The sequence below is a fragment of the Melospiza melodia genome, chromosome 21 (assembly GCF_035770615.1).
Source record: "Melospiza melodia melodia isolate bMelMel2 chromosome 21, bMelMel2.pri, whole genome shotgun sequence".
In the NCBI taxonomy this organism is placed as follows: Eukaryota; Metazoa; Chordata; class Aves; order Passeriformes; family Passerellidae; genus Melospiza; species Melospiza melodia.
In genome coordinates this window covers 1574773-1587877 of record NC_086214.1, presented here as the reverse complement: position 1 = coordinate 1587877, position 13105 = coordinate 1574773, and the positions used below count along the sequence as shown (strand labels likewise).

Sequence of the window (13105 nt, the reverse complement as noted above, 5' to 3'; positions counted from 1 at the left end):
CCCTTCATCATTCCCAAACTTTGGCTGCCTCATTCCAGACCCCAACCCACCTCCCCAGTCCCAATCCCAACCCATCCCACCACTCCTGGACATTATGGCCCCCTTCCCAAGCCATAATTCCCCCATTTCCCACCTCCCAAATCCCATCCCACCCATCCTGCCCTGCCTAATTCCCATCTCAACCCTCCTGATTTGAAGGCCACTTTGCTCAATCCCCTTCCAACCCCATTCCCCACCAAAGAGCTGTGGAATCCAGGAATTTTGGGGTGGGATTGAGTAGTTTTCAATGGCAATGAGGTGACAGATTGAACCCTCTTGTCTCTTTCAGTGCCAAGAAAGGGAAACAAGTACATCAAATACCCCCAATTTCTCCCAATTATCTCCCTGAATCCCAGATTGCCCTGAAACACAAGTAAAAAGTGAGGCTTTAGATGCCATTGATGAATTTATTGAGTTTTACCCCAATTTTCTCTGTTTTAAAGGGATGAAGATGAATCCAAAGAAAATTAGGGTCAAAACAAAAGAATGTCCAGCTGCCTTCCCAATGCAGATCACCAGGAATGTGGATCGCCAGGGCTCTGACCAACGTGGGTCCTCCCATGGGGGATGAAGCTGGAGCAGTGCATGAAGCTCCCCCTGCAGCTGGGGCACTCACAGGGCTGCCCTTACCGGTGGCTCCGTTGGTGTCGGGTAAAGAACGAGCGGTCTGAGAAGCTCTTCCCACACTGGGGACACTCACAGCGCCTCTCCCCGGTGTGGATGCGCCGGTGGGTGACGAGGGTGGATCTGTGCCTGAAGTCCATCCCGCAGTTGGAGCAGCGGAAGGGCCTCTCCTCGGTGTGAATGCGCTCATGTACAAGGAGGTGGGTGTGAAACCTCTTCTGACACTTGGGACACTCGTAGGGCCTCTCCCCAGTGTGGAACCTCTGGTGGACAACCAGGTTGGACCTGTGGCTGAAGTTCATCCCACATTCCAAGCACTTGTAGGGCCGTTCCCCAGTGTGGATCCTCTGGTGGCAGATCAGGTTGAATCTCTTCCTGAAGCTCTTCCCACACTCCAAGCACTCATAGGGCCTCTTGCTGGCATGAAGCTGCTCATGGGCCACCAGCTCTGAGCTCTGGCTGAAGCTCTGTCCACCTTCCTGGTTCAGGGTGGGTCTTTTCTCCTCAGACCACCCTGGGCTGGGTTTGCAGCCCCTCCTTGTGCGGGATTGCCGGGGCTTTTCCTCCACATTGCGTTCCTGCACTGTGGAGCTGCTCAAAACAGCCTCTTCCATGAGGTTTGTCCCTGGGGATTTTTCCTCCCTGGTCTCCATCCTCAGCTCCTTCCCTCGGGGAGGAAGGACAAGGAGAGGATGGGATTTGCCTCCAGGCCACCCGAAAGGGGAAGGAGATCCCCCCAGTGCATCCCCAGCTGGGCAGGGTTGGCAGCAAGGCTGTCCTGCAGCTGGGGGCTGTGCTGGGCTGGGAGATGGAGCAGGAGAGAGGGGCAAAGGGGCACTGACTTTCTCCTCACCTGCCTGGGTGTCCTGAGGCATCTTCCTCTTCCTCCAAGCCTTCTCCTCCTCCATCTTGCCAAGGTTTGGGAATGGGAAATCCTGGTTTGGGGAAAAACAAGGTGTGAATGCCTTGGGTTGGGGATTCCTCCGACTCAAGTCCATCACTAGAAGTCATCTGGTGTCCATAAAATCCTTCAAAAATCAAGAGTGAATCACAAAAAGCCACCAGGATTTTCCCATTTCCAGTCTCTGGGGTTCTGGTGGTCCTCTGTCTCAGGGCTGTTGGAGATCCCATGGGCACTGGGAATTCCCCCTCTCCAGGGTCCTGCTTAGGGATGCTGGGGGGTTTTGGGGTCCCCTTCTCCAGCCTCACCCCAGTTCTGTCACTAGGGGCTCTCCCCTCTTCCCACCACCCTGTCCTGGTTTAGGGCAAATTTGGGAGAAAATCTCCAAAAGCGTTTCCTCTAGAAAGCAGATTCAAGCGGCCCCTCCCCCAACCAGGTCGAGAAAATATTTCCATGGAGAAAAGGGGAAAAACCTGTTTATTTAACAGGCAAAGCATTCACCAGCACAAAAAATGAACAATATTAAAAAATAAAATCTCTTGCCGCTCCAAAAGAGATGACAAACTCAGAAAGTCCCTCCGTGGGCTGTAGCTCAGCTCACTCAGTCTCTTATCAGTCTCTTATCAGTCTGTTAACGGCCCCTCCAGCACTGGAACTGCCGCAGCCCAGGCTCAGCCTGGTGGGCCACAGGTGTGAGGTGCTGGTGGTGTTCTCGGTGTTTGTGCAGAGCAGGTTTAAACAGCTCCAAAGAAAAAGAAAAATCACAGTTGGGGGAACTTCTCTGCCTCAGCGAGCTAAAACTAACTAAAAGCAAAGGAGAGCTCTGTCCTGCTATCTGTCCAACTGCAGACAACTGATACCTTAGGTTTTAATTCTGTTTTGATGTGCAGCTTTTAGCTTTATATTAAGTGTTACTGGGATCTTTTCACAGGGTGGTGAAGACAAAACAATCCTGTTCTAGCTGGAGACTCAAGGACAATCTCTTAAAACTTCAGGCCCAAAGCATAAACAACGTGAAAAGAGGAGGGTGGCCAAGCAAGCAAGGAGGATGAAGCTATTAATTGGTCAGTTAATTCCTATATGCAAATGGACTGAAACTTATAAATATGTGAGATCTCATGACCAAGCCCTCTTTTGCTCCCATCTTAGAGCCATTGATGTAGAGGCACAGCTGTGGCTCCGGTACTGCCAGGGTGTGGCCTTTGAAGGCACTTCAGTAAAAATCCACTTCATTCCTCTTAGCTCCGTCTTAACTCTGTTCCAGCTCCTTAAGGCATCACAACAGGCCAGGAGCCGGAATGCAGAGGAGTGAGTGCAGTGTATGAAAACAAACAACTGCTCTTCCTCCTCCCCTTCGCTCTCAGAACCAGCCTTCAAGGTGCAGAACTCATTTCTGGGCTAAACAGACCGATGGGGGTACGAGCATCATGAAGTCACCCCAGGACACGCCCCTGTCAGGGTCAGGGGTCCCGTCCCCGCCTCATCTCCGGGCTGCCGGGGGTCCCCCAGCTCCGGTATCGCCCCTTCCCCTCTCCCCGCCCCGGGGTCCCCCGTTCCACAGCCCCGGGTCTCACGGGGATCCCCAAAACCAATGTCCCGCCCCGTCGGTACCGGGCCATCCCCACGTGGACCCCCGGGACCCTCCCGAGGGGCGATCGCGGCTCCTCTGCCCCCGAAAAAGCTCCTCTTGGGGAGCCCGGAGATATCCGGGGCTCGAGTCCGGGATCTGCCGGCTCGAACACTCTCCAAAAAATCCTCCTGGAGTTCCCTGGCTGGAGCCGGGGCGAGCTCGGCCTCCGCCCTCCCCTGCGGCTCGGGGCTGGGGGCGATGCTCCCGGGGCAGGGGGTGCTGCAGGCTCGGCGTGCGGGCGCTGCGAGCGCCGCGATTCTCCCGCTCCCGCTCCCGCTCCTCCTCTCCCTCCTCTTCCTCCCGCATTTCCTCCGCTCCAGCCCGGACCCCCCTTTCCCACCGCTCTGCCCCGCGGCCCCGCAGCACCGGCTGCTGGGTGGGGGAGCCCCCGATCGGCCCCAGGGCTGGGCAGGGGCTCGGGGACCCCCCCGGGGCGGATCCGTCCCCCGGCCCGAGCCCCAAATTCCGCTCGGGGGCCGCCGGGCTCTGCGGGCCCGCCTGGCAACCGGTGAGTCATCGGAGAGAAAAGCTCTGGTTGGCTGGAAATTGTTTACCGCGTCCTCTGATTGGCTGGAATTGTAAAAGGCGCTACACCCTGCGGGTGTTGCTGGGAGCTGCGGATTCCTGGCGGGAGCCTTTTCCTGTTTCTTTCTGTTCTCTGAGACCTCTTTCCTTTTTCTTTCTCTCTTTGAGACCTCTTCCCGCTTTCTTTCTCTCCCTTTCTCCTCCCCATTTCTTGTTCCGTTCAGTCCACGCTCAATAATCGCCGGTTGCTTTCCCACGCTCTCATTCGGTCCTTCACTGGGGTAGAGGCGTCTCTCCCTCGCGGGGTCGTAATCCATGGACAGGGTCCCTTCCCACCCCAGTCCTTCCAGGACTCGCTTCTATTTCCTCCCTCCCTCTGCTTCCAGAGGGGAAGGTGCTGGAAAATGTCCATCAAAGCCACCTTTGCTGTGTGCTCTGGGAGCCCACAGAGCTGCTGGATCTTCTCCCCTTGGGAGAGAAGCTCCTTGGGAGGCACGGCAGGAACACCACCCTGGGAGCCTCGGGAATGCCCCTCTGGGATCCACGGCACTCACTGCCAGGGTCTGGAATTCCAGTTCTCAGCTATGAAAAGATGTTCCTGCCCTTGAGGGCAAAGCTGTCAAGAAGGAGCCAAAAGTGGAGCAGGATCTTACAGTGGCATTTCACTGCGAGCCTTCATAACTTCCCCCATGGTTGTTGTAGCTCCTGAATTGGGAATTAAATCTGGGCACGGTCATTGGTGTGAGCTGCCCTGGGTCAAGGGAGACACTGAGAGAGAAACAGAGCAGGCAAAGAGAGGCAGGAGAGAAAGGAGGGCACAAACACACTCAGCTGAGAAGGTGGCACTCTGAAAACAGACCAGAACTGACTGAAAAGGAATATAACAGAAAGGAATAATTTTGCACCTTTTATTTACTATCAAAATACAATTTCTTCCCCTTCTCACAAACCTCTTGCCAGTGTCATTCAGCAGGGCTGTCAGAAAGTCCTTCATTCTGGTTCCAGGCTGCAGCCACAAGGAAAGAGGGAATGGGGATTTTCCTGCTCCTGGGGAGTTTGACATCCTCAGCTGAGGAGAGGAGGAGGCACCAAAAGGAAAGGGCAGCTGGGCTTCACCCTTCCACAGGAAAAACGGGGGAGGGAATCTCTCATCCTGTCTGCTGCTGCTCCCACAGGGATGTGAGGGCTGATCCCAGAGCCCCAAGGGTCACAGTCAGGGCTGCCCTCAGGGAATGCTCACCTGGTATTGAGGGCCAGCGTGGGAGCATGTTATGGTTTGACACTGGCACAATGCCAGTGCCCCCATGAAAATTCCCTCTCCCTGGCATCTGCTGTGAGGTGGTACCCGGGAATAAGAAAAGCAGGCTCCTGCTTAGGGAAAAAAGGGGAAAAAAAAACTTTATTAACTAAACTACAAAAAACTAAACCACAAAAGAAAAAAAAAAAAAAACAGAAAACACAAGGCAAATGAAAACTACACAGAAACACTTCCCCCTCCTCCTCCAGATCCCCAGTACAATTACATTTCCCAAAATTATCCACACTCGGTCTGGCACCACCCTTTAGAAAATCAAATCTTCAGCTCATGAAGATTAGACGGAGTCCTTCCTTGTGCCACGGACTTCTTGTCACAATTAGCACCGCCCGGAGTCCTGCTATCTCGTGACATCTCCTTTCCATGCCAAGGTGCTCTCACCACCAGGCATGGGATGGGGCAGAGGCCTGCTTTCAGGGTGGACCATTTAAGGATGCCTCGTCTCGTTCCAAGCAGAGCACACTCTCATCTCTGGGACCTTTGTCCCCCCCATTTCTTCTACACCCCCTGGGGCCGAGGGGTCTCAACACCGAACTCTCCTGGCTCCGAGCCTCTGCTTCCCCCTGCAATGCAGCCTCTGTATCACCAGGAAACAGTCCATGGATATACAACAAAAGAGTCCAGCAAAATTGCCACTCCATCTTCCTCCATTCCTTCAACATCTCTCTTTCTCTTTGCCAGAGCCCCTTACTGGCCTGTTTCTTCCTTCATCCTCCACTCTTATCCCTTTTCTAGGAAAGGTAATGTTCTGTGAAGTTTTCATTATCCACAAGGGTTAAAAGCTCTCCCAAGCAGCTGGGCTGCTCGCTGCCCCCCGCCCCTTCTCCTCCCAGCCCTGCTGCCAGCACATGATACCAAGTTTCAAGGTAACAGTTCAAGCACAGGCTGCATTCTCTCTCCGTCTCCAAAAGGAGGGGGGGGGGGGGTAAACAGGTCGCTCAGTGCCCCTCCACCCTTCCACCTGGTCCGGCCTACCGTAGATGGGCCACGTGGCTTTCCCCTCCCCCAGCCCAGCCAGCAACTGGGCCGGAGGAGAGACCCAACTCCTTCCCACTGGAAATCCAAAGAGAGCTCTGAAGGACAAGAGCCCTGCTTCTAACTCCTTGGGTTTGTGGTCTCAAGAGGCGGATCCAATGCCCCACTGGTCAAACCAGGTGCTCATCTTAAAATCCGAACACCCATTGGTGACCACAGCAAAAACAACATATCCCAGATGTCCCATTTCCAGTCAAACCACGACAGAGCACCTGGATCTTGGGGCACCCAGCTGTCCCCCATGTTTGGAGGTGCCTGAGGAGGGCTGGGACAACGCCCTCCTGCCAATCAGGGACATCCTGCAGTGACATCCCCCCTGTCCTGCCCTGGGTGAGCTCAGTCCCAAACCTGACCCTGATCCTGGTCTCAATCTCACTCCATGTTTAGACACACTCACAGTTCTGTATTTAATCTCATCCCAGTGCCAGACTTGCCTAGCCGCAGACCCAATCCCAACCCCAGCCCTAAAGCCAATCCCATGTCCAGCTTTAACCCCAATCCCAGCTCTAATCCAAATCTCAGCCCCAACTCCAATCCCAGCCCCAATTCCAGCCCCTTCCTAAACCCTCAGCCCCAAACCAAATCCCAGGTTCAGCCCTTCTGGGGGTTTGGGGGTGTCTCTGTCCCTCTGACCCCGACAATGTTTGGGTGGGGTCACAGCAGGGCTGAGAGGGACAGAGACCCCCCCGGCCTCCCCAGGTGTGAGAAGGTCGGAGAGCCCCCCCAGCCCCGAGCACCCTCAGCGGTGAGAGGGACACAGAGCCCCTGGTCCCCAGCCCTGCACAGGCATTGCCTGAGGCCAGAGGGATGGAGACCCCCGAGTATCCCTCAGGGTGAGGGGACAGAGACCCCTGAGCATCCCCTGGGCTGAGAGGGACAGAGCCTGCCCCGAGCACCCCCTGGCACAGGGTATGAGAGGGAGGGAGACCCTCCAGGCATTCTCTGGGGTGAGAATGATGGAGACCCCCTGGGGAATGCCCTGGGGTGACAGGGACAGGGACAACCCCCCCAAACCCCTCCCAAGCATCCCCCAGTGTGAGAAGCACAGGGACCCCTCGAGAATCCCCTGGGCACTGGACAAAATAATTTGGCAGAAATCAAACTTGACTCTGCATAAATCACTTTGATGAATATTTGATTTTCCCACAAGTCAGATGTGATGAAAATGCAAACAAATCCCAAACATTAATAAACTGACAGTACAAGCCATTTTGTGGCACTTCCAAGTTCCACTGGTTCCTGCACAGCTCCAGCTCAGCTGCTAGCACATTCTGATAAAAGTGTAAATTCAGCCCAAGACAGATATCATTAAAAGGAAACTCTTTGTAGCTGTCACAGAGGCGACAGGGATGAAGAGAAAAATGATTCTCACATTTCGCAAAGCACTCAAGCCTGGGAATTCAGGAGTTATTTGTGAATTTAGCTACTTGAGCTGAGCTTCTTGTAGGACTTTCAGCAGCCTTGTGTTCCTCACCATGGGGTGAATGAACCTTGTCAGTCTCGCTGGTATCATTTGCTCCCTTTCCTCCAGTGATTTTAAAAAACATTTCAAGGAAGGATGTTGCAGACATTTTTTCATAAAATCCTCTCTTTTAGGATTTGTCTTTTCTGGGAAGCTGGGGCCCCAGAAGAAAAATGCAAACAATAATTATCTGCTGATGTGGAATGTAACAGGAGCATCTGTGATTGGTCTTCTGTGAGTGTTTGGATTTGCTGACCACTCACAGGAGAGTTGATCCTTGCTTTCTGCTGGACACAGAACTTTCACAAGGAGAGTTTGTCCTTGCTTTGTGCTGGACACAGAACTTTGTTATTCATTCTTTTCTATTCTATTCTTAGCTCAGCAGCCTCTGCAACTTCTCTCCTTATTTTTTTAGTAAAGTTATAATGTATTATATATCATATATCAATAAATCCAGCCTTCTGATCATCAACCAAGATTCTCGTCCACTTCTCTCACCCCTGAAGACCTCATCAGGTCACTGTAATACTGAAGAATAAACCTGAGTGTCAGAAAGAATGTGGCTTTGATTTGGCCCCACAGGACCTTTAATCCTTACTTTGGAAACAGATAAGAGGCAGAAAAGAAAGAGATGTCATTCAGCATTCAGCATAGGGCAGAGATGTTTGAAATTGGCTCCAATGCACCAGGAAGATTGTGTTCTAGGTGTCCAAGACTTAGAGCCAAGTTAGTCCAGGCCAGCTCAGGTACACTCCCCCTCAGGCAATCACTCCGGCCCCTGAATGAAAGCCAAATGGCAGTGAGGATGAGATGAATAATTGTCCCCAAGTGAGGGGACAATTTCAGAGACCCCCAGTGACAAGCAACCCAAGGAATAAAACCAAGAAAGCTTTGCCTTTAGTCACCCCCTTAAGGGAAGTGTTGAGTTTCCCAGGAGAAGCCATGAGGGTGAACATCTGCTTTTCTACTAGTGACCTGAACAGCTGGTGGGAAAAAGTTACAATGGATAGAGAAAACCCTAGCAAAGTAGCAAAAAGACTGGAGTTCATAGTCAAGAATCAAGAGCCAGAGTGAGGTGATACTGATTTCATGTTGACAGAGCTAACAAAACCAGCAGAAGAGTTGGTGATCAAGGTAGCCAGAGCACGTGTGCAGGGACAAATTGCTAGTGGAGCCTTACAAGGTACAGTGGACCAGCTGTGTCCTATTGTAAGCCCTTTGTGGGACGCGAACGATGCAGGCAGCTGTGCAATGTTAACCAGATACCAGGACATAGTCACATTGGAATTAAAAAATTCCATTCCAAAAGCAGTAACTTGGTCAGTAAGAGATAACGTTACACAGGGACAGCACGAGTCACCCACTGACTTTGTGGACAGGCTGTGAGTAGCTGCATGTAAATGCGCAGCCCTGCATCCCTGGTCGGATATGGGAAAGAAGCAGTGGGTTTCCCTGATGTCAGGGCAATCTAGCCCAGACGTCAGGCAGAAACTTGAGAAGCTGAAAGAGCCTGTCAAGAGAGACTTAAAGGCATGAATGAGAAAAGCATAGAAGGTGGATGATAATCAAGAGAGAGAAAAAGGAAAAGAGCTCCCTGCAGCCATGGTGGCAGCTCTGGATCGGCACCAGGGAGAGGACGTGGGATGCCTCTGGATGAAGCAGAGGCTGGGGCAACAATATCAGAGGCAGAGGAGGTTCAAAGCAGCCACAGACCAAGCTGGGGCCAAATCAATGTGCATCTTTTAAGAAATCAGGACACTGGAAATAACTCCAGTGCCCAGAGTTAGCAGACAAAGTACACAAAACTCTTGCAGCCACTCAAGATGATAAGAAATGACCGAGACTGGCAATTCTTACCCTAGCAGGCCACCGGTTAAAATACAGCTAAAGAATGATAAAGAAGTTGAATTTTTCAGAAATTGTGGAGACACATTTTCACTCTTGAATCAAGCACTGATAGCCAAAAGTGAAAACTATCTCAAGCAATAGGAGCCACTATAGGCCAGCCAGAAAAAGTTTTCTTCCTGAAACCACTTCAATGTAAAATCAAGAAGAAACTGGGAATACATCAGTTTCTTTATTTACCCAACTCACCCAAATCTGTCCTATGCAGGGATTTGCTTGAAAATTTGGCAGCAACACTTGTGTTTAGAAAAAGAAAACCTAAATGGAAGGTACCTGAAGACAAATGAGCACTTTTAGCAGTAGGATTGACAATTGACAGAAGACCAACAAACAAGAAGAACTATTTAGAGCAAGTATTGAATCAGGTGTACCCAAGAGTATGGGATACTGATAGCCCAGGAAAATCAAAACGAGCAGACCCTATGAAAATTGAGCTAGAGACAAGAGTTAGGACAGTAGTCAGAAAGCAATACCCTTGAAGATTAGAAGCTAGGAAAGGAATAGAGCCAACAATCAATAAATTCCTGACATCAGGACTATTGGAAGAATGGGAGTCAAAATTTAATACTGCTAGATTAGCAATAAAGAAACCTAATGGAACTTAGGGACTAGTGCCAGATTTCCAGACAATTAATGGTTTATACCTTACTAGCTTACTAGCTAAGCTTGTAGATGATTTTATTTGGTGAGGGGAAGGTCCATGGGCAAGTGCTGTGGAGAGCTGTTCCCTCTTGGTCTGAGAGAGCAGCTCTCCCAGCCCACCTTGCTCTCATGCCCGGAGGGTGTAATGTGCGCTCGACCGGCAGCCGAGGGAGGGCTCTTGAGACCGTGTCTGATCCAACAGGATTTATTGAAGGTAGGTCAGAGGGTGAAGTTTGGGTGAGGGTGAAAAGAGGGACAGGAAGAGGCAGGAGCACAAGCACTGTAAGATGACACATAAGGCACCTGCAAGCTGCTGGGGAAGCCTCAAGTCTGCTCAGTGAGCCACGTGTGCCCTCAGCATTGGGACAGCCACGTTTCCCTCAGTGAGCCTCACATCCCAGGGTCAGCAAATCAAGAGGCACCAGGCATGCTGTAGGTGACTCAGAGCGAGTGCAGTGGGTCATGGTGGCCAGGGGCCAGAAGCAGGCAGAAAGCCATCGGGGCTGGGGAAAAGGCTCTGCTCTGCTTACAGCGTGGGCTGAGAGCTGGGAGAGCTCCATTTCCCCCGTTGAGATGTTGGAGACGGGGCCTTTCACCCTCCTGATAGGGCTGCCCCTGGCTGCAGGCAGCCAGAGGAGTACGACGACACAAGGCCGAGAGCAGCAAAGCAAAGAGCCAGCCGTGCACAGCACAGGAAGGTGGCCCAGTGCAAAGCCAGCGTGGCACTCTGAAGGTGCCCGCTGCACTCTCATGTGTGCCTGGCCTGGGCAGGACAGGAATGCCCGTGGTCCAAGAGGGCCTTTCTGTGGCCCCTGTGGGCTCAAAGCTGCTGCTCTTCTGGCTCAATGGGGCCTAAAGCCACAGAGCTCGGCCTCCCCCACAGCAACAGGAACAAGACTTGGCAATCAGGCAGTGGAGCTCAATGCCTAAGGCTGAGGGGTGGGAGGCTGCAGTCTGGAGCACAGGGAGGGCACACGCCCAGCCTCACAACAGCTGGCCTCACAGCCCTGAAAGGCCAGGACCAGGGTTCCACGCCTGATTCCAGGGCGTCCCTCCAACCGGCCACCGACCTGGAAGCACAAGAGCAGCTGGCTGTCAGGATCAAGGCAGCTGCAAGGGGGCTGCTTGTGGCCTCTGACAGCTAATTGCTCAAGGCTTAGCAGTGTCTCAGCCCCTCAGGGTCTCCCCCAGCCTGGCCAAGCTTGCCGGCAGCAGCGCCGCAGCCCCACAGCAGCTCCAGAGGAGCCCAATCCAGAGGCACCTGGGAGCCCTCAGCAAGGCAGCCAGCAGCACCCGGGCAGGAGGACACGGATGGCCCTTTCTCCCCGGCACAGGGCTTGTGGCCACCTCCAGGCACCGCTCTGGCAGGGATCCCCGCAGCTCTGGCCCCTGCCCAGCCGCTCTGTGGGCAGCACAAACGCTTCAGCAGAACCACCAAAGGCCAAGGAGCTTCTGGCCATTTTCGCTGCAACACTGCATGCCTGGGCAGCTGGCTATGCACAAGCACCCTTTCCCCCCTCTTCCCCTATGCCTTCTAGACGTGGTGCAGGAAAAGAAAGATCCTGGGACTCTGTGTATTGAAAGATATTCTATATTTACATACTCAAAACCAACGAAAATAAAACTACAAAAATCTTGAAGAAGAAAGAGAAAATTTCTGCTGACTCAAATGACCCCAGCAGACAGTCCTTCAGATCACCTCTCTGGGGAGCTCCAGCAGAACAGCAAAGCAGTGCCGCACAGATGCAGACGAGGCCGTTTCCTCCATGCGCTGCAGAATCAATCTCGCAGCCTGCGCCATGGGGAGTAGGGAGCTCTCTGTACAGCCCGGAGAACTAAACAAGATTCAATGGCAGCATCTCTGATTGCAGGACTGCTGTCATATGGCATTTCTTCAAGGGCTGCAAGAGAGAGGAACAGAGGCAAGGTCAGATCCCGCATGTGCAGGAAGCCAAGGAGAGCCCCCTGCCAGGGCCATCCCGGCTGTCTCTTGCCGTGGCCCACAGGGAGCAGGGAGCAAGGGGATCAGCCTGAAGGTGCTGGCCACAAATGGCACACGTGGCCCTGAAATCTCACCGGAGCAGAGCCCTCTGCAGCCGGGGCAGGGCTTGCAGCTGCCCCCTCCAGCCCCTGGGTCAGCCCGCTGCCCTCACTCACCAGTGCAGATCAGCTGCAGCTCTTGCTGCTGCCCCCTCAGGTGCCACCCGGCCATGCCTGTGAACACAGAGCCTGTCACGGCCCCAGCGGCACAGCTCCCTTCCAGCGGCACTGCCGGCGCTGTGGCCACACGGGCTGCTGGCCTGGCAGAGCTCAGCCCAGCCCTTGCCGCACACTGCCGCCCCAGGGCACGGCTGCCAGAGGGGGGCAGCAGCAATGCCCAGGCTGGGCGGGGCTGCACGGGGCTGGGCCCTGCTGGCACTGCTGGCACTGCTGCGGCGGGCTGGGGAGGGGCAGTCCGGGCTCGTGGCTCACCCATGAACCTGACGGCGGCCTCTCGCAGGGACTCCTGTGGGCTCTGCAGGTAGCACAGGGCCCGGCACAGGTGCTCGGCTGCTCGGCTCCTGTCCTCTGCCAGCTGCAGAGAATGGCAGGAGGGAAGGGTTGGCGCGGGCTCAGCCCCTGGGTCGGGCGCTGTCTGCGCCCAGCGCCGGCCTCGCCTGCCCGCACAGCCCTGAGGCGCGGCCAGCAGCCGCTGGCCAAGGGCTCCCGAGGGCAGGGGGCAGAGGGCCGGCTGCTGCCCGGGGAGCCGCGGTGCCGCCCCGCAGCCAGGCCGTGCCGGGGTTCCATGGGCAACTGGCTCTGGCCCACAGGAGCCTGGAGAAGAGCCCGCCCGGCCTCTGGCTGCAGCAGCAGGCACAGCTGTAACCCCCGCACGCTGAGCACTGCCCCCAGGGACCTTGGCCATGCTGAGGCTGAGGGTTCTCGGCTTCTCTTACCAGGCATTCGCCAAAGCTCTGATCCACGTGTAGCATTTGTTTGATATCCCTACTCTTCAGGAATCTGGCTGAGGAATGCAGTGTTTCCCGG

At 54.1% G+C, this 13105-nt stretch overlaps 1 protein-coding gene across 1 annotated transcript; it reads right to left on the bottom strand.

Annotated features, from left to right (window-relative positions):
* Positions 1–489: 489 nt before the first annotated feature.
* LOC134427874 (zinc finger protein 239-like) lies at positions 490–1571 on the bottom strand. Its single transcript, XM_063174028.1, has 2 exons — positions 1517–1571; positions 490–1330 (listed from the first exon to the last, which is right to left on the bottom strand). Exons 1-2 carry the CDS (start codon positions 1569–1571, stop codon positions 666–668), a joined length of 720 nt encoding a protein of 239 aa, XP_063030098.1. The 3' UTR covers positions 490–665.
* Between the last annotated feature and the right edge of the window lie 11534 nt (positions 1572–13105).

Excerpts from the sequence above, each read along its gene's own strand:
- LOC134427874 (XM_063174028.1), bottom strand. The coding sequence starts at position 1,571 with ATGGAGGAGGAGAAGGCTTGGAGGAAGAGGAAGATGCCTCAGGACACC. Across the intron at positions 1,331-1,516 it reads GCCTCAGGACACCCAGGCAG|GGAAGGAGCTGAGGATGGAG; the intron begins GTGAGGAGAAAG and ends TTCCTCCCCGAG.